At 39.2% G+C, this 21,488-nt stretch overlaps 1 protein-coding gene across 5 annotated transcripts in view; it reads right to left on the reverse strand.

Annotated features, from left to right (window-relative positions):
• The window catches only part of GPATCH8 (G-patch domain containing 8), a 142,002-nt gene that overhangs the window by 40,361 nt on the left and 80,153 nt on the right, over positions 1 to 21,488 (reverse strand). For 2 of the 5 annotated variants that reach the window (XM_039331291.1, XM_039331290.1), the window contains 2 exons: positions 12,013 to 12,085; positions 11,736 to 11,808 (listed from right to left, as the gene is read on the reverse strand). Coding sequence is in view for 1 of the 5 variants with exons in the window: in XM_039331289.1 (XP_039187223.1) it covers positions 11,736 to 11,808 (73 nt within the window). In the remaining 4 variants the exon portion in view is untranslated. Of the gene's footprint in view, positions 1 to 11,735; positions 11,809 to 12,012; positions 12,092 to 21,488 lie in introns of those variants that run through there. The other 3 variants (XM_039331289.1, XM_039331293.1, XM_039331292.1) reach the window with 2 other exon arrangements.

The raw sequence follows: 21,488 nt of genomic DNA on the forward strand, positions 1-21,488 counted from the left end.
TTTAACACTAGTTGCAAGAAAATGCAAAAAAAAAAAAAGGATGCTACTAAATTGATTACAGGCTTTCCTCATTCTTGTGGGGAGGTAAGAATAGAACAAAGAAATTTCTACATTTCTAATCAGAATTTTTTTTACTGTTACAAGAAATTATACATGCTTTACTACATTATATATTGAGAATTCTGGATCCTCAAATTATTCAACAAAAGCAGTAACTGAATCCAAATGAAGACAGATTTGAATGATATTTGATAATCTTCTGATTACTAGATTTTTATTCTATTTATTCAATAGGAAAAGAGGTTAGCTTCTGTTGTGGTAAAAGGGCAGGGGCAAGTAGAAATTGATTAGAGGTACCACGTACCTCTGCAACTAGGGTAGCCGATATCATTGATCACCTTAAATGGACTACAATTCCAATAAAGTTTTTAGTCACTCACAGACAAGCCAATGCAATTATTTTATCTTGGGGCTAGTAATGAGCAGGACACCCAATTTCTTTGATGCTCCAATTTTCAGAAGTTAAAACATAATGCCCAACTCATAGAAATGTAATACGTATTTTACACAGGGGCCTTGGACATTTTTTTATGCCATAGAATAGATATTCCCTGAGATGAGATAGGTTGAGCAGAAATCCAATAACACAACTGCAACCTATGGAATTCAAATGTATCTTGGTTATGAAGCAAGAATTTGTCCTTAAAATATCTCCATTTTAATCAATGAGCTGACAACAAATTATTGATACTGCACCTAGTTCTAGTCCAACAATACCATCCTTCAAGTCAAACTTTTAACTCGTTTGAATGGTGCTGATATTAGTGACTGATAAACTAGAATTAGTTTTCAAATTTAAGAAAATTTTTACTATCAGTAGAAAGAGAACATTTGCCTGAGAATAGCATATTTGTTGATTATTGGAAAGAATCGCATCTGCTCAATATAGCTACTTATCTCCATAATACACTGGACACCAACTTACTTTCCAGTCCATGCTGAAACAATCTGAAGAACCCTGAAATATTCGACGATTCAATTTTTATTTGCTGTTTACTGCACCATCTGCAGAACCTCTGTCAGAAATCACTGTTGTATTTGAATGCCTCAAGGAATGGAAATTTTTGACCCCATTATTAGGGCACTGCTCAAGAATAACATCTGTTAATCTGTTAGAGAGACATAGTCAGAGTCATGCTAAGCTTCAATGATGTATTGGTCCTTTGAATAGATGTCTGGATGCCATGTGTGTTCCTTGTTCATATTCATCAGATCTTAAAACTATGCCAGTAAAGAACAATGAAAAGATCTATCCCTTCAAAAAAATTATGTTATGAGATATTCTGGTACCGGATGGGGACAGAATAGTCCCAGAGGCTGAAAGAGTGAATGTATTGACCACTTATGCTCTGCTGTTCTGGAAAAAATATTTTTGTTTGTTTGCATTTGCAAAAAGATCAAGAACTGAGGTCCGATTCTCCTTGAGATTGGATATGTACAATATGATATTTCCTGATACCTTTATGTATTCTGCTGGTATCGAAAGAAGATACCTCTCTGCTAAAGTGACCACTTTCTGGTGATTCCAAAATCTCAATCCTCCTTTGTGATTTACCTAGCCCTTATTGAGATGCTGCCTCTATGCATCAAGAGTTCACACTCTGGGCATCAGGGCAATTTAAGTCAGATGCACAGCTCTGAATTCCAATTGACTGATAGAAAATAAGTAGTCATGGAATGATCACATCCTCTATTTTCAAAGGGGGTGTCCCACTTAATGTTCTGTTCTGATTGATTTCCTGAGCAGAACTTTTTGAAAAACACTGACTAGAATGAGTCACCAATGTAGGAATTGGGCTGCTTTCTCTGGTAGTGTACTTTTTAACAATTTGTTTCTCAAACAGGAAAAAAAAAACTCACTGATGAAGGTACTGTTGGTATATGATGGTACAAAAATCAGGTCTGGTAGCTTCTTTCCTAAGAATTAAAAGGCTTAGTTTTGTGAGCTGCAGGTCATTTCATCAGACGCAGTGACTGAATTAAGTAGAAGTAAATGCATATACATGGGATTGAATTCAGTCAAAGGGAAATCCCATTGATTTGGAACATTGTAAGTAAAGCTAATAAATCTTGACTGGACTGACAGAAACATGGAGATAGGCTTTTGATAAATCTGCTGAAGCCAATACATGTCCTGGTAAATTTAATCTATTCTCAGGGAATTCATGATAACATATATAGTGCTCTTTCAATTTTTTTTTTCTTGTGAGGTAAATGGGCCAAGAGAAAGTAACTGGAACAAAACCATTCAGTGAATGTCCACAATACTGAGCCCTTAGTCATAACCAAAGTATTTTTTGCTGCTTGAATTGCAACCTCATGAAACCTATAATCTAATTGTATGGATCCTTGGGAGAGTTCCATTTAATCTACTGAATACAAGGGTCATGACTGGATCATCTATGTAGGATATTGTATGTCTATTTTCTATAGCAAAATGACTTGTTAATTAGGGCTGGGGAGGGATGAAGGTTTGACTGGTTCTCCCTTCATTTCTTTGAGTACTAAGTTAAAGAAAAATTTGCTACCAGAAAGTTCTCTGGGAAGATTTCTGAAGCCATCTGATTACTAGGCACAAATTGAATGTACTTTGACATTTGCCTATTTCTGTCTTGAGAATCCTCGTCACTTTGCCAAGCAACTTGGAATATAGTTTTGTTTTGAACAAAATAAAAAGTGGATAGGCAAGCATCATCTTTAGAATATTCACTCTCTTCCCCTTCACAGCAGAAATCACTGTTTCCTTAGACTTTCCTGCTTCCATTTCACTTGAGCTTGAGACTGCTGTTGAAACTATAGAATCTAATACTTCTGGTAAATCCTGAGTGAGCTGCTGCTGGTGGTGGTTGACATCTTTACCACATTTATCCTTCCTCTTCCTCATGTTCTTGAATTCTTTCTTGTCTCCTCCATCTGTTCTTATTTGATTAAAATGAGAGATAGGAGGAAGAAGGAGATGTAGAAAATGAGTAAGATTAAGTAACATGGGTTACTTTAAAAAGTTATGGACAACTTTTTTTACTGAGATGAAGCACCTTCAATGTTGTTCTTTAAATATGTGCATTATGAATGTTTCCTAGCTGACCAATTTTTCAGCTCAAAACTGGAGATTTTCTATGTTCATAGAAACAGAAAGCAGTGTTGCTCTCTATTTCTCACATAAGCATGTCCATAAGCTTTTCCCTCAGGGTACCTTTTCCCTCAGGGACAAAATAACTGGAGATCAAATAGAGGTTTGCACTATCTACATTCCCCATAATGGTTCTCCTCCCCCTCTATAGACACACAACTGTGGCTGCTCCTTCTCCCCACTGCATTCCTGAGAGTAGGAGATAGCAGAATTAAGCATTTAATTCAAGGCAATCAAGAGAAACAACTTCTTATTCTTAATGCTGTGTGGGAAACAGCACTTATCTTGATGTCTGGGAGATCACTATAAGGGTTTTCCAGCTATATTCCTATGCTTCGTGACCCTTCTACTTCTCAGTTAATAGGCGAATGGGATTATCTCCCTTCTTCTACTTATTGGTACTATAAGGCAGCATGCTAGAGGATACAGCAATCCACACTCCCCAAATGTCCTTATAATCCTACTACAATATTCTCTATATAATCTGCTCTCAGTGCTTCATGACTGTAACAAAATCAGGGAACAGATTTTGTTATGAGATGTTCTTGTTATCTTGACTTATTTCTTTTCTTCTCACGTTCTTCTCCAGAAGTGGAAACCAACCACAAGTTATTGTTCTTTTTGAGAAAGTATAGTCAAAGACTGAAGGAGCTTTACTCTCATGGGACAGGGAGGAATTCTTTTCAAACCTGCTTTTTCACTAGAAGAATTCTCCTTCTAGTTGACTTCATCATTCTGATGACAGATAATATATTAGTTATCCTAACATGTGCCTCATGGGATACAGTCTGCTTCTACTCTCTAAGATGTAATTTCATAAATTGCACCAAGTATGAGGAATAAACAGGGTGAACTAGAAATTCAAATAAATGAGAGCAGATATGATATTGTTGCCATTACAGAAACTTGGTGGGAATGAAATGCATGAATGGAATATACTGCTAGAGGGATTTAAATTATTATTTTTTTAAAAAACAGACCTAATAAAAGAGGAGCTGGAGTTGCACTATTTATAAGAAATAACTACATCTTTACAGAAATACAGCAGAACAATGATGAAAAATGTCTTGAATGCATTTGGGTCAATATAAAAGGAAACAAAATGAGATTGCCTTAGTATATACTATAGGTCACCCTACTAAACAGAGGAAATAAAACTTTTTGCTAGTAAGTTAACTAAGGTATGTAGGAAGCACATCATAATAGTAATGGAGGACAAGTATCCCGACATAAACTGGAAGACAAATTCTGCACCAAGTGGAAGATCAAACAGGTTCCTGACAAAGACATCTTTGTAGTAGAGAAAGGACCTAGGGGTCAGCCATATTGTATTTAATTCTCATTAAGAGAGATGAAATGACAGGAGGTGTTGAAGTTACAGGAACTTTGGGGGAGAGTGATCATGCAGTATTGGAATTCAACATTATGCAAGGACAAGCAATCGAACAAAGTCAGACTACAGTCTTGTATTTTAAGAGTGCTGATTTTAATAAACTTAGAGCTTGAAAAATTTTGAAAAAGGAAATTATAAAAGCACAGTCTAGCATAATTCCAATGAAGAAGAAAAATAACAGCTCTCAAAAGAAACCAGTATGGCTGCACAAGGAACTCTCAGATAAATTAAAAGACAAAAAGGACAAGTATAGAAAGTGGAAAGAGGGGCACATAACTAAGGCAGAATACCAGCAAATAGCCCAAGTCTGAAAAAATAAACTGAGGAAAGCTTAGGCTCAAAATAAACCAAGGCTTGTGACAAAAGTCAGAAATAACAAATAAGCTTCTTTCAACATGTAAAAAACAAGAAAAAAAATCAAGGAAACAATTGGCCCATTAATAGGAGAAAGTGGCAAGAAGGTAACAAGCAACAGGGAGAAAGTAAAACTACTTAACTTTTTTTGCATCTATCTTTACACAAAAGGAAAAAAAAACAGTCCAATCTATCAGAAACAGCACCATGAAAAACAGTGAAATAAGTATTTAATCCCCTATCAATCAGAAAGATATCTGGCTCCCAGGTGTCTTTTATACAGGTAACGAGCTGAGATTAGGAGCACTCTCTTAAATGGAGTGCTGCTAATCTCAGCTTGTTACCTTCATAAAAGACAACTGTCCACAGAAGCAATCAATCAATCAGATTCCAAACTCTCCACCATTGCCAAGACCAAAGAGTTGTCCAAAGAGGTCGGGGACATGATTGTACATCTACACATGGCTGGAATGGGTTACAAGACTATTGTCAAGCAGTTGGTGTAATTATTTGCAAATGGAAGAAACACAAAATAACTGTCAATCTCCCTCAGTCGGGGGCTCCATGCAAGATCTCACCTCGTGGAGTTTCAATGATCAAGAGAATCGTGAGAAATCAGCCAGAACTACACGGGAGGATCTTGTCAATGATCTCAAGGCAGCTGGGATGATGGTCACCAAGAAAACAATTGGTAACACACTATGCCTTGAAAGACTGAAATCCTGCAGTGCCTGCAAGGTCCTCCTGCTCAAGAAAGCATATGAACAGGCCCATCTGAAGTTTGGTTCAGAGGAGAACTGGGTGAAAGTCTTGTGGTCAGATGAGACCAAAATTGAGCTCTCTGGCATCAACTCAATTCGCCGTATTTGGAGGAGGAGGAATGCTGCCTATGACCCCAAGAACACCATCCCCACCATCAAACATGGAGATGGAAACATTATGCTTTGGGAGTGTTTTTCTGCTAAGGGGACAGGACAACTTCACTGCATCAAAGGGATAATGGACGGGGCCATGTACTGTTAAATGTACTTCCTTCAGCTAGGGCATTGAAAATGGGTCATGGATAGGTATTCCAGCATGGCAATGACCCAAAACACATGGCTAAGGCAACAAAGGAGTGGCTCAAGAAGAAACACATTAAGGTCCTGGAGTGGTCTAGCTAGTCTCCAGACCTTAATCCCATAGAAAATCTGTGGAGGGAGCTGAAGGTTCGAGCTGCCAAATGTCAGCCTCGAAACCTTAATGACTTGGAGAGGATCTGCAAAGAGGAGTGGGACAAAATCCCTCCTGAGATGTGCGCAAACCTGGTGGTCAACTACAAGATATATCTAATCTCTGTGATTGCCAACAAGGGTTTTGTCACCAAGTACTAAGTCATGTTTTGCGAAGGGGTCAAATACTTATTTCACTCATTAAATGCAAATCAATTTATAATTTTTTTGAAATGCATTTTTCTGGACTTTTGTTGTTGTTATTCTGTCTCTCACTGTCAAAATAAATCTACCGTTAAAATTATGATCATTTCTTTGTCAGTGGACAAATGTACCAAATCAGCAGGGGATCAAATAATTTTTTCCCTCACTATATTTTGACCATCGATGCAGCAATACTATAATCTTGTGGACATTAAAGTGCTATAAACACTTAATCCTTCTGAATCATTTTAATGAGTTTTCCTGTTTCTGTTATACCATTTTATTTTACTGCCAAATCACTTTATAAAACAAACTATTTATTATAAATTATTTATTATCCTTTCTTTTTATATGTCACTATGGGATGTTTCAGGAAGAAGGTAAAACAAAAACACTCTTTTGCTGGTTGTTACCTGAACAAATTCATATTTTTGGCAATTGTTACCTGAACAAATTCATATTTTTGCCCATGTAACGTTTTCAACTTTCTAGCCTTCAATCCTAGGATTTCCTGTAATCTCCAGTACAAACAATAATTATGTCCTACCTACTTTGCTTTTCTAGACATCAGCCTGGTTGGCTGTGGGTTATTGTCTCCATTTAGGGAAACAACTTTGTTTTCAGTTTCGATCCCTCCAGTTTCTAAATGAAAAAAATCTGTATGTTGTTTCAACATGATCTTTTGCTCTCACCATCCACAGACATCCCCCAATTTAGGGAAATAATTTATATACCAGAAGTGAATGATTAGCACTATGTATTGTATAGTACTTCAAATATGAATGTAATTATTACTTTTCTGAGTGTTAAGATTTTTTTTAATGAATACCGGTAGCTTTCATTATCAAAGAAAAGACCTGCCAGTTTGCTAGGTCATAGAAAACCAGTAAAAAAGAAAATGAGGAATATTATTCTCATGTTTTACCAGGAAGTTTGATTACATTGCATTATTGTTTATTTATTCTGTGTTACTTTATGTATTATTAGGAACTACTTCTTGACCAAATTAAGATGAGTGACCATATAAGTTTCTTTTTAGAGCATCAAGGTCACTTAGCAGAGGATGTTAACTAGAGACTACAAGTAGAATTTTGCAAAAATCTAGCATGAAAAATAGAATAAAATGGCTGAATTAGCTACCGTATATTAAATGCTTACACAAGTATGGAATAGTTAAGTTTTTTAAAAATAAATCCTGCTATATGGTATTTTCTCTAAGGAACAAAGAGTTAAAATACCTTTTTTTTACTTTTCAGAAATTCAGTTACTGTTCTCAGAGAAAAATATTCTATCTGCTCATCATTAATAAATATAGTTGGAATTTTATGGGGAAATTGTTTGGAATGACAAAGTTTTTTTATTAGGCATTAAATCAGACTTGGATATTTTACAGCCCATTGGCCACATCTGGCCTATAGGCTGTCCCTGTCTGGCTCGCAGCAGCAATGGCAATGGAGGATGCAGGGGAAATTTAATTCCCAGTTTCTCATTGGGAAAATTAATTGCCCATCCTTGCATTAAACCACACAGAGAGAGAACAGTTCTAAGAATTCAGCTACTGTGATTTGTAAACAGAGGATACAGGATTCAGTATAACATATAAACTTTCTTATTTTGTCATATTCATGAATGTTGAACCACCCAGCACTGTTTCAATTACTTCATGATGCAAGAACTTCGCAATTAATATTAGACTTTTACCACTGCATCACATAAGATAAAAATTATCAAATGAAGAATACAGCACACTGAAAATGTTGGCTTCATTTTAAAAAGAAAGTGGGTGAATTCAATCCGAACTCTAAAGTATAGACCAGTGGTTCTCAACCTTTTTAATGCTGCGACCCCCAACCGGTCGTAAGTCGAGGACTACTCAACTGGTGCAGCACTGTTTGCAGAATGGGACTTTTGGCAGGCTCAGCAGGGCAGAGACAGCCTGGACAATTCCTATTGGCTTTTGAAAGCCAATAGAATTAGACTCTATTCAAGAGAGTCTATTCTATTGGCTTTCAAAAGCCAATAGAATAAAAGGGAGTAGCACAGCTAAGGAAAAGGAGGAAAAAAATGGCGGATTGCATTGTTTGGCAACCCCCGTGAAATGGTCGTTCGACCCCAAATGGGGTCCCAACCCACAGGCTGAGAACCACTGCTGTAGAGTAACCTCAAATCAAACTCTGATTCATCTTATTTTCATGAGTAATCTTGGATAGCACAAATATGTCATAGAAATTCTTAGAAAATAAAATAAAAATGGTAGGTGGCAGGTAGGTTTTGTCTATAATACACAAATGGTCCTAAGATAATAAAGGCAAACCTTAGGCTGACAAGGAGTGTTGTGTTATCTAAAAAAAGTGGCAGAAACAACTTTGCATTTGACTTTAAGTAAACTGATGTTTTGTGACTGGCAATACCTGCTGTGGTGGTAACATTGTAAATGGCAGCCATTTCCCCTCATTATGCACAACATAAATGTAATCGAGTCCAATGTCCCTAAATGAAGAGGTCCTACAGTAGCTCACCCATCATGCTTTAACTACCAGTTTTAATGGTGATTTCTTGTAATACACTTTTGCATGAAACATGAATGTTTCAGAGCTAAAGTGCATTATACTAGATTTAATACTACTTTTAATAATTATCATGAAGTTGCTTCAGAACCCTGCCACTATTACAAATGGAAATATTAAAAGTGGCCACAAGGAATATTTAATAATCTTATGTGTATTATAGCTACTTTAGAAAGTATACAGTGAAATAAAAAAAATTATATAGTGAAATAAAAAAAATATTACAGATATTACCAAAAATCTGGATACTCCTTTGCATATCTGCAAGCTAAGCTCTTTCAATATTAGCAATATAACGATTTCCCATATCTAATGAAAGGTTTTTTTAAAAAAACACAGCCCATTATTAGAAGAATTTTGAATTAAAAATAATAGGTGACTCCAGCATTTACTGCTTTTCAGAAGCAAATATTGTAAAGAAACAAAAATGGACAGTTCTAAAGTTTCAGTAAATCTAGTCTTCTGGATAGACATATCTGAGGAAATGTCATTGTAAAATATTTTAAATTCAGGGCATGATTATATGTGCAGGGGAATGATCCAAGGGGCACACCACCATCCCTCAAAGGAAGCAATCCTCCAACCGGCTCAAGGCTGGGGCAAATTTTAAAGAGAAGATGCTTCCCCTTCCTTATCCAGCAATCCTCCAGCTGGCTCTCACACACACATTTTCCCCATCAGAGAAATTAAAGGAATCCTACCTCCCTTTCCAAACAGTGGTGAATACAACCCTGCTTTCTCTCCTTGTGCTGTTTGGAAAGGATTGGAGCACAACACATGGGAGTTGCTGGTGGGCCAGAAGGAACCTTCTGTAGGGCCAGATGTAGCCTGCAAGCTGTAGTTTGGAGACCTCTGCTTTAATGTACCATAAGGGGCTGGGTAGATTTTAATATACCAATTCTCATTAGACAGGAATCTTAAAATGAACCTTCTAGATCAGTGTTTCCCAAACTTGACAATTTTAAGGCATGAGGACTTCAACTCCCAGAATTCCACAGCCAGCAACACTGGCTGTGGAATTCTGGGAGTTGAAGTCCACATGCCTTAAAATTGTCAAGTTTGGGAAACACTGTTCTAGATAGAGCTTCTATGCAGGAGTTCCGATTCGTGTCACCAGGAACACATAAATAATGAAAGCTAATAGACAATAGCTTTCAAAAGAGATTCTTCAAAGTGCACTATGGTATTTATGAAGCTCTTTTTGAATCATTATAGCAACCATAGACTTTTCAGACTCACATGGCTGCTTTAGAAATTGCTCCTGCATTCTGCATGTATAGGCATACACCTCTGTTTTGCTTCTGTAACACATAGTGAAACAAAGCAACTATGAATGCATACAAATGCAATGACAGAAGGGAGAAGCCATTGCAAACCTGAGAAAAAACACATTTTAATAATAAAAAAATACTAAAAACATTCTTGTATGCATTCTAGAGCACCTCTCTGAAGTATTTCCTTAAGATTTTAGCTTTAAATTGAAATTCAGTAAATACAGAATTTGTTAAATGTATGTGATAAAGTAGAAATACACCCCCCCCACACACACACATGCAGGTGTGTGAGTGTTTAATTTGACATAATTTGCAGTTGCACAAAAAAACACCAAACAACATATTTTGAGAATTCATGTTCTCATTATACCTTTTTGCAATTAATTTTGCTGTTTGAAAATAACAGTCTTTTCAATTCTAGAATCATATGAAACCACTTCTATACTTTAGTCATATAAATATAGCTTAACTTGCTAGGCAGCGCTTACTTAATAATTACTCTGGATTGTTCATGCAGTACAAAAAACCCCTCATCCCTTTAATTAATAAGTAAGCTGCACTGGAGCATAATAGGAATGAAACATATTAGAGGATAGGCAATGTAGCAAGTTCCAATATATGTTTGGATTCTAATTTCAGAATGACCTTGTCATTCTGTTGTCCTATTGTCTAAATTGCTTTGTGGATACTCACTAAATCTGTATTAGTTATTTAAAAAAAACATGATACCTAACTAAAATGTCCCATAGTTCAAAGAAAAAAGTAACACTCAATATATGTACATATAATATACCTAGGTTATATGGGCTGATGTGAAATGGGGTGGGGAATCAAACTGGGAAGAAAAAATCAGAAGTTTGTATTGGGTCAATGCTACGGTAATTATAGTAATATAATATTCTTCTAAGCAAAATGTGTAACCTCTCATAAGCAACTTCAAGTGAATAAATTACAGTAAACAAATAATTTGCATTAATCAGATTTCTATAGGTTTTGAAATTTATTATTTAGAGTAACATTACTAGTTTCAAGCCTCAAATCTCCAATGCAGACAATATTCAATTTTAGTCTAATGCAATGCAGATAATATTCAATTTTAGCCTAAAATCTAAGTATCTGAAAATCACTTCCTAAGTTAAAAAATAACTATTTTCTGGAGAGGAGACTTATTGCATTTTTTCTTCTGTTTCATCCACCAAAGGTGATAATAAAATCATGATGACACTAGGACTAAACAATTGTGTCAACAACAGAATGATGCATAGGTTTCCTATCCATACAATATTTCTCCTGCAATATCCACCTTTCAACTACCCTTAAATAAAACCTGTTATATATATATATATATATATATATACATACATAATTCAGATACAGACCACATATTTGACTGATATATATGAAGAGAAACTGAATGTAATAATGATAAATGTAAAACGCAATAAATACAAGGGCAAGAAGGGAGGGGAAGAATCTAAACTGGAAATCTAACTTGAAGGACAAGAATATTTTAATGGTAAGGGGTTTTTTTTTTTTACTTACCTTGAAGAGATTTCCCCAAGCCTTGACCCAGCTTCCAACCATGCTTCTGTAGCAAGCGGTGTCCAATATTATCCTGACAGACAGAAGAGAGAAACAAACCAAAAATATTCCAATAATATATTCTTCTTTTACAATGACATTTCAACACATGGCGAACAAGGTAATTTTCTATATGTATGCATGCAAAATAAATGAAATAAGAACTACTTAGGGACAACAATTGCCCAATAAAAGGGAAAAGATATTTATATAAAAACAAAACAAAAAACTAGAACACCTGCTGGTAAGATTTTTCCACAGGAGCAGAGTTCGGGAAGGATCATCATATTTTCTGATGGTGTGCTGGGCAACTTTTGTGCATAATAGGAAAAAAAGCAATGGGGAAAAATGAAGAAGTTGACATTTTAAAAGCATTAAATCAATCTAGTTTATACAATTATATCCATCACCTAAAAAGCACCACTTGATTTTTGTAAAAAAACAAAAACAAAAAAACTAACAACGTGTTTAGTTTATTTTTTACTTGTTTGTGTGCCAGACTTTGAAGAGACCACATTAAGTTGTTAAGTGTCAGACCTGCCCCACCACTAGAAACCAAAACACAATCAGAGCAAAATCCATGTTAGATTTGATTGGTTTTTTATAAATTAAAAAAACAACAACATACATACAAATATCTATATATGTAGTGTATGTGTGTGTGTATGTGTCTGTGTGTATATACACAGATATATATATACATATATAAGCAAATATATACATATATACAAGCACAGAGAGACACACACACACATATATATATGTGTATATATATACACACATACATAACACACACACGTATATATGAAAATTAAAACATGCAGCCATTATTAAACTGAAAGAATATAGCAAAGTTAGTAAAAATACAAAGTTCAAATTTAAAATATTAACAAATTAGAAATAATCAAAATATATATAAATAAAATGAGCTCAAGCATAGACTGGATGATGCATTACACATGTAAACTAACAGAAATACTAATATGTTAGGATGAACAGGCCTAGCAACAGGTTAAAATAGCAAGGAACCATTAGTGCTTGTAGGGACAAAACACAACAAGCATAATGTCTCATCTTTTAAAAATAAAATCAAAATGGACTGAAATTAATAACAGGTGTATGTAGCAATTCAATGTTAGCTTTTGACATAAAGATAAAGTAAGAAACTAGCATATACACAGCTAGAATTCCCATGTCCAGTAATATTAACAGAAAGGAGAGAAATTACAGGGAACCATACATGATAATTAATTCTTCCCTAATGAATCTCCCTTAAATACTCTCCCTAAAGTTATTTTCTTCACCTGGAATATAAACTGAAGAAATTAAATATAAATTAACTCCTCCCTTTCTTAACACTATCGTGTATCTTCTTCCATAATCCTTTCCTCTTATTTCAGCAATGGATCTCAGCACTAAACCTGATTTTAATGTTATTAGACAGAAGAGCTTTAAAAAGAGAACCATAACTCTATCAATCTATTTCTTCTACCTGGATTCAATTATTCAATATTGTTTCATTTATTTCAGGGATGAACCCTAATTTAAATCCAGCCCTTCAGGTAGCCTTATAGAAATAGGTGGCCTCTATATCTGTTGGTCTATAACTTCTATCACTCACTAGACCAGACATGGACAATGTGAGGCTCTTATTATTAAGATGTATATTCAGACAACTGTTATTATTTTAATTGTATGTAAGAGTATCCCTGAAATTTGGCCATCATGTAATGATAATGCACCTGTAATGTAGATATAAGATCCCCAGAGTCTCAGATGACAAAGCTAATGAAGTCCTCTTTTCTTAAAATCTCAAACAAATTTACCAGACATACTATAAAACAGCTGATTGGATAAGCCAAGAGTTTGATTCAATGGAGGGCAACTTTGTGTGTCTGTGTGTGTATGCAGATGATAGTTGATACACACATACATAACTCCACGCATATCTACCTAGGCATCAATCCTACTAAAATCAGTGGAACTTATTTTGAAATAACTACATACAATAGTTTTCTTTTAGGACTAATGGAGGGTTGAAAATAATAGTGGGACCATATATATGAAAAAAAATAAAAGGCTCATCAACTTCTCCTTTTTCCCAGATTATCTATCTCCCCCTCCCCTACCTTCAATGACATTTATTGTTTTTTTTGCTTCTGCTGTCCATGCTTAGTGTTTGCTTTACTGATTTCTAGTGGCTGAAGGAGCCTGAGATTGCCTCTTTGGTTGATATTTTCAATTTAAAACTTTTCTAAATCTTTTTAAATACTGAATTTTCTAAATATAGAAAAATGCAGCCATTTTGGATAGTTATTAACTGAATAGTGTTAGTATCAGACTAATAGGTTCTGACAAAAAAAACCTGTGTTTCTACTTCCATTCTTGCAAAAAGGAACAATTATTGCTCAGATGAGACACTGTGCTAAACACGTTGTGTTATGAGAAGGCACTAAAAAGTAACAGACAAATGAAGCCATTATGCTACTTCCAGAAGCAGTGCAGGTGGAGTGAAAGCATTTCCATACGAACCTGGCTTTAAAAACTGGGCTGTCAAAAGAACAGTTAAATGTAATACAAAGTAAGAAACTGTCCAACCAGCTAGTGGTAATTTGTTGTTTTTAATTCGTTTGTCTTCGTTTTTAATTCACTGCTTGCAAATAATGTTTTTAAAAAGAATGAACGCATAAAATAAACACAAGACTAGCAGGGAATTTTAACAGCATTGTGACTGACATTGTGAAAGAGGAGGAGCAGGGAGAGAAACAAACATTAAAACTGAACACAGGGAAAGAGAATAAAACTGAGGATGGTTACACATTAGCACCACACTTGCCAAGCCACTCAAGAGACTGTGTACTCTTCAACATACAAATTCAAGTTTCTAGTCTATAAAAATCCTATGATTTATGGAGATGTGCAAAATTTTCAGATTTTACATTATTCTTCTGTGGATAAAACAGGCACTCAGATCAAAACATTTCTTTTAAAAGTAATAGGTAAGGGTGTTTCACTAGGTATCTTCAGCAATTAACTGTCTCCCACTAAATTCTGTTACACATTTGAGGGATATAGAGATATAAAGGCTTATGAATACAAAGTTCAATTAAATTAGCTCAAAAAGATTTGTATTTCATACAATAAAATACTGTCACTATCACCTCCTGAGTGGCTCCAAAAGGGATACTGACTGTGCATCAAAGGATTTAAAAGTGGGAACAGCTAGGTGCTATAAAGGGTGCTTCCATGCAAAATAGGAGGAAAAAAAGCCCGAAAGAAAAACTTAGAGCTTACTGCATGACACAATGAAGGCAAGAGAGAAAAAGCCCAAGAGTAGTGCTACATCATTCAGCATCTGCAGAAAGCACAATATTTAGAGTGCTTGGCAATATACAGGCTGCTACTAAGTATCAAATTGGCAGCGCTATACAGATGTCATTTTGGATCCAGGGAGTCCACAGATCAGTATAGATGTGCAATGTGATGAAAACTAAATTCCCAAAATTACCACAATATTCTTCTTTTTGCATTCCACAAGGGGGCTTGAGAAATAATTTTGATCAGCATCATCTTGCCTACAATATTGATGGTCATAAACACTAATATATGACACGAGTAGAGCAAGAAAGAAAAAATATGAAACTAAATTATCTCTCTATAAAATGTTAAAATAGCCTTGCTGCTAATGAAGCATAATAAATTGATATGGATAAAAGGGGGGGGAGACTGGATTGCTTGTTAAGTATTTTCTCCCTTTCAATTTTATTGTTGTTGTTGTTGTTGTTGTTGTTATTATTATTAACTGCTGCCCTTTTGCAATATAAATGGTTAAAACTGAAATCATTACAGGATAAGAGCTAACCTGTGGGGAAAATCTAGTATCTAATCAGGCTCTGCATAGCAGAGGATAAAAAAAGAAAGTTGAAGTAAATAGCCCCTATTTTTAACAGGAAAAGGTATAAAACCTTCTTCCCATATGTGAGTTCCATCTTTTCATTTCTTCCCCAATAGAACTGAAATTGGTAGACTCTAAGACAGTGATGGCAAACCTTTTAGAGACTGAGTGCCCAAAAACTGGTCTCACCCCGCTCACCCCCTGTCCCTGCCCTGCCCCCACCCCACCTGCCTGCAGGACCACTCACCACCTCCAGGGCCCATTGCAGATTGCCCAGGCAGCCCAGCAGCGCCATAGCGGCCACACCCTCTGCCTGCACCCTGCAGCATCAACTGTGCGGGATGGGACCTGAGGTTAGAGTCTTGTCTACGCTGCCTGGCTGCCATGTCCTTGGCTGCGCTGCTCCGTGTGGGCCACGCTTGGGGACAACTCTCCTCCAGAGGGGCTGCTGGTGAGGAGGAGGTGATGGGGGAAGGCAAGGCTGGGCAACAGCACATGTGCCCACAGAGAGGGCTCCGAGTGCCGCCTCTGGCATGCATGCCATAGGTTTGTCACCACTGGTCTAAGACAAGGATTCAGCTTCAGTCTCACCCCTTAGTCTTTGTTAAAAGAGGATTTTACAAGGAAATGGGGCGTTGTCTTACCTGAACGCCTTTTCTCAGCAGGATGATGTAGAATCCACCTGATGGGTTCATGACAGCCTTCCCGCCCGACAGACTAGGTCAAAACTTTGGCCACACCCCTCCTCTGGGCGTGACTCCAGTTTTGACTGAGACAAGAGTTGCTTGTTGAATTCTATGTAGTAGCTCCTTGTTAGTCACCTACCTAGACCATCTGTATGGGGGGCTTGTGGATTCTACATCATCCTGCTGAGAAAAGGGGTTCAGGTAAGACAACGCCCCTTCTCCAGCAGGATAGCTGTAGAATCCACTGGATGGGACATACCAAAGCCCTCATGTCCCCTTGGGAGGGAGTGTCTAGGCCATTGAGTCCTGAGCAGAGACAACCCATTGTAGCACCCTTCGACCAAAGGCAGCATCCGCCGCTGCAAAGGAGTCCACACGGTAGTGTTTAACGAACACCGAAGGAGAAGACCAAGTTGCGGCCCTACAAATTTCTTCTACCGAGGCTTGTGTGGATCACGCGGCCGATGTGGCAGCGCTGCATGTTGAGTGAACTGTCACGTGTGGGGGCACGGGAATTGACTGAGAGGCATAGGCTTGGGCTATGAAACTTTCTTCCCCATAGTCGATGGTTGGAAGGAAACAAATAGTGCTTCCGGTTTACGGAAAGAAGAAGTACGTTTTACGTAGTAACACAGAGCTCTACGCACGTTTAGTTTGTGCCATCGATGTTCTAGCCTGTGTGTGGGGTTTGGACAGAAATTGGGAAGAATTAGTTCTTGAGATCTGTGGAAGATGGTGTTTACCTTTGGGATGAACGCAGGGTCCGGTCTAAGGACCACCCTGTCCTTGAAGAAGGTGCATAGATCTTTTCTGACTGATAATGCTGCTAATTCTGAGATCCTTCTAGCTGAAGTAATAGCAACTACAAAGGTTACTTTTAAGGATAAGTGGTGGAGAGAGCATGAATTGAGAGGCTGTTGATGTCAAGGTTGATGTCAAGGCTAGAAGAACCTTAGTCAAATCCCAAAAAGGGTACCGATGTACCACGGGTGGTCTGGTATTGACTGCTTCCTTTAGAAAGGCGGTAATCGCCGGATGTTGGGACAAGGGACTTGAATTGTCACAGGAAAGTACCGTTGAGAGGGCCGCTAACTGTCTACGAATGGTGCTGGATGACAGGCCTTTATTTAATCCATCTAACAAGTAATCTAAGATATTTGGGATAGTAACCGAGAGTGGATCCAAGTGATATATTGAACACCACCTGCAGAAACCCTTCCATGTAGCATTGTAGATCCTGTTTGTCGAAGGACGCCTTGATGCTTGAATGATCGATATCACCCTGGGTGAGTAGGATTGCCTGGCTAAACTTTGCCGCTCAAGTGCCAAGCGGCTAGTTGTAGCCACTGAGGGTCTGGATGTAAAAGTTTGCTCTGACTGAGGATCACTCGGTCTGGGGGAATCCTCCACGGGGGTGATATCGAGAGATCCACAAGTTCGGCAAACCACGGACGTCGTGGCCAATGTGGAGCAATCAAGACTACTTCTGCACCTTCCAGGATCAACTTGCGTATGGTTGCAGATATCAATGGGAGTGGTAGAAAAGCGTACAGGAGTTGCGCCGACCACCGACATCGGAGAGCGTCCGTTCCCTCCGTTCCCGGTGTCGGGAATCTGGAGAAGAAGCTGGGTAGTTGTGTGTTCTTTGGGGTGGCAAATAGGTCCAGGTGTGGTCGACCGGACCTCCGTGAGATCTCCTCGAACAGAGCTGGATCCAGGTGCCATTCCACATGGTCCACTTTGGCTCTGCTCAGGGAGTCCGCCTGGAGATTTGCCTCCCCTGAAATGTGTTCCGCCTTGATGGAACCCAAATTTGCTTCTACCCACCGAGCTAGGGCTGATGCTTCCTGCATCAGTTCCCAGGATCGTGTTCCTCCCTCCTTGTTGACATGGGCTTCTGCTGCCACGTTGTCGGTTAAAACGAGAACATGTTTTCCCCTTACTAGGTAGGAGAATCGTCGGAGGGCCAGATGTATGGTTCGAAGTTCCGGCCAATTGATGTTGTGAACGAGATCCGAGTGTTTCCACTGATCCTGAGCTAGGTGAGTTCCGAGATGGGCTCCCCATCCAAAAAGACTCGCATCTGTCGTGAGAGTGATCCGGGTTGGTTCCCTGAATATGTTTCCCTTGAGCATCATGGGTGAAATCCACCAATTTAGGGACCTCAGCGTGTGAGGTGGGACTGTAACCCTCGTGTTGGAGGTACTGAGGTTCTGTCTCTGATACAGGAGGAGGAACCACTGTAACTGTCTGGAGTGGAGTCTTGCCCATGGAACGATGCCCATGCAAGATATCATTTTCCCCAGGAATTTTGATAGCTGTGCCAGAGGTACTTTCCTGTCTTTTTGAACCTGATGAACCAGTTTCGAGATACTGGTACGACGCTCTTGGGAAAGATAAACTTTGCAACGGGATGAGTCTATTACTGCTCCCAGATGCTGAAGCTTTCTTGTGGGAGTGATGTGGCTTTTCTCGAAATTGACTGAAAATCCGTGATTCTGCAGTGTGTGTATTGTGTTTTGAATGTCTAATTGTGCTTGCTCGTGTGAGCTGGACTGAATTAGGATGTCGTGCAGATAGAACTGTACGTGCACCGGCATCATCCTGAGATGGGCCGCTATGACTGCCAGTATCTTGGTAAATACCCTGGGGGCTGAGGAGAGTCCGAAGGGTAGGGCCCTGTACTGGTAATGCCGGTGAGTGTATGAAAATCTGAGAAATTTGCGGTATTTGGGATGAATGGGAATATGCAGGTACGCCTCCGTGAGATCTATTGAGGATAGGAAGTCTCCCTTCCTGATACTGGCTAATATGGACTTTAGGGACTGCATTTTGAACCTCCTGTAGGTTACATAATAATTGAGACCTTTTAGGTCCAGTATCGCCCTCCACCCTCCTGAAGTCTTTGGGATTACAAAGAGGATGGAGTAGAATCCTTTTCCCTCCTGTTCCTTTGGTACCCTCTCTATGGCCTGAATTGACAAAAGGTGTGCAAAGGCCGAGGCTACCAGTTTTGCCTTGGAGGTGTTTCTTGAGAAGGGACACCTGATGAAACGGTTTGGTGGGGGAGAGTAGAACTCTAAGGTGAGACCGTACCTGATTGTTTCTAATACCCAGGCGTCGGTGGTGGTCTGCTCCCAGACCTCACTGAACTTCCCTAACCAACCCCCTATGGGAGAGTCTTGTCTAGCGTCACTTGGATCGCCTGAAGGATCGGCCTCCCGATCCCCTGAAGGGACGTCTGGATTGGAATTGGCCTCTGGCTCCCATGTTTGGGCGATCCTGGGAACGATCCTGTCTCGGATAGAAGGATCGTGAGCCTCTAGACCAGTCCCAGGATTGCCCTGTTCAAAAGGGCTGTCTCCAGTCCCAGGAGCTGTTTGGACGGACTCCCTGCCTACGGAATTCTTGTGGATTTTTCCTATCCAGCTTTTTTGATGGGTGGACTAGGATCTTTCTTTTGTCCCTGCTTTCACTTACATGTGGATCCAAAATGGATCCAAACAAGAGTGACCCACTGTATTTGGAAGTTGATAGACGCCACTTGGCTTTTAGGTCAGTTTTCCACTTCTTGAGCCATAGGAGTCTGCAGGAGGCTACTGTGGCTGCTATTGACCTTGCGGCGTATTTGGTTGCGTGTAATGAGGCATCAGCCATGTATTGTGAGGCGGCCAGAATTTTGGCCAAAGCTTGGTGAGTTCTGACCTGATCAGGTGGTACAGTGGTTTGCAGCTCGCGAAGCCACATAATACAGGCCCTGGAGAAGAAAGTCGAAGAAGTTGCCGCCTCGGCCGCCCAGGCCGAGGCCAGGTGTGCGCGACGGAGGGAGTGTTCAAACTTCTTGTCTTCTGCTCTCAGAGCTTCTGCCATGTCCCCTGGAATAGCAGACGTGGAAAACAAAGAAATCAGGGGACTGTCTACTGTGGGGACATCCAGCAATTTGGAAAAGGAAGGAGTCACATTAAATAACTTCCTCTCCACACTGTTAGGCGTAGGTGCTGCTGCTAAGGAAGACCATTGCTCCTCTACAGAGGTGTGAAATACCTCAGGACAAGGAATGTACTTGTCCTGTGCTACTTTTTTGGCGAAGAGGGGATTAGCCTCCTTTCTTGTGGAAGGTTTCTCTTCCTGAACTGAGGTTAGATTGACAGTGGAAACTGCCTTGATTAACAGTGATTTTAGAAGAGCTGGGTCAAAGAGGCCAGAGTTTGTTGTCTGTTCAGGAGTGGTCCCTTCATCCTCCGAAAGGGGCATGTCAGTCATGTCCAGGTCTATTGATTCCGCCTCTCCTAATTGAGAGGAGGTCTCAGAGATATTTATGGCAGGAGCCTTGTTCCGCCCTGTAAGGGATGGGGGTTGAAAGGCTACTTGTCCTTTAGAGGACATAAATTGGGAGAAAGCATCTTGCATGAATGCTTGAAATTGGGCAGACCATATGTCCTCCTGAGCTCTGTCGTTAGATGCAGGCACAGGGGGAGTATGGTCTGGTGAGGATGCTGGTGATGAAGAGTGAGGGGAATCCATCTGTTCGGTTTCCCCCAGAGGAGACCAAGTTCTGAGGACTTCCTGAGAAGTAGGTTCTGGAATAGGGGCCTCCAATGGGGCAGGGGAAACCATATCAGCCTCATTGGATCTGATTCTCTGGGCCCTAGAGAATTGTCTTTCAAGCGCCAAATGTCTCGAGGCCTCTCGCTCAGCTGTTTTGGAGGGTCCCTTCTGAGAAATGTGTTTCGTTTTGGCCTTCTTCTTCCCCCCCACTTCAGATTCTGTAGATCTGCGCTTTTGTTGTTGCTGTGGGGGAGGCAGTTTGGGACCCTGTATAGCTGAATGCGAGACACTGTCTGCCATTGTGACCAGGTACCCCGAGTAGGCAAGACCTGGAGTGGGGGAAAGAACGACACGCAGATCAATTGCAGATATTTGAGGCTTAAAAGCCTTGCTCTGCACAAAAACAATGGCCGGACAGACAGGCTCTTTACTGAGAGGGAAAGATCCTGTTAAGGCAGTGACAGAGATCACACTAGGGAACAGCTGAAATTAATTTAGAATTCCCTCACTCTCCTCCACCAAGGCCAGTGGGTGATAATGGCCACAGGCTTATTAAAAAGAGTAATTGGTTGGATTAATTGTATT

The sequence above is a fragment of the Crotalus tigris genome, unplaced genomic scaffold (assembly GCF_016545835.1).
Source record: "Crotalus tigris isolate CLP2741 ecotype Arizona unplaced genomic scaffold, ASM1654583v1 scf7180000024437.13266115, whole genome shotgun sequence".
Taxonomy (NCBI): Eukaryota; Metazoa; Chordata; class Lepidosauria; order Squamata; family Viperidae; genus Crotalus; species Crotalus tigris.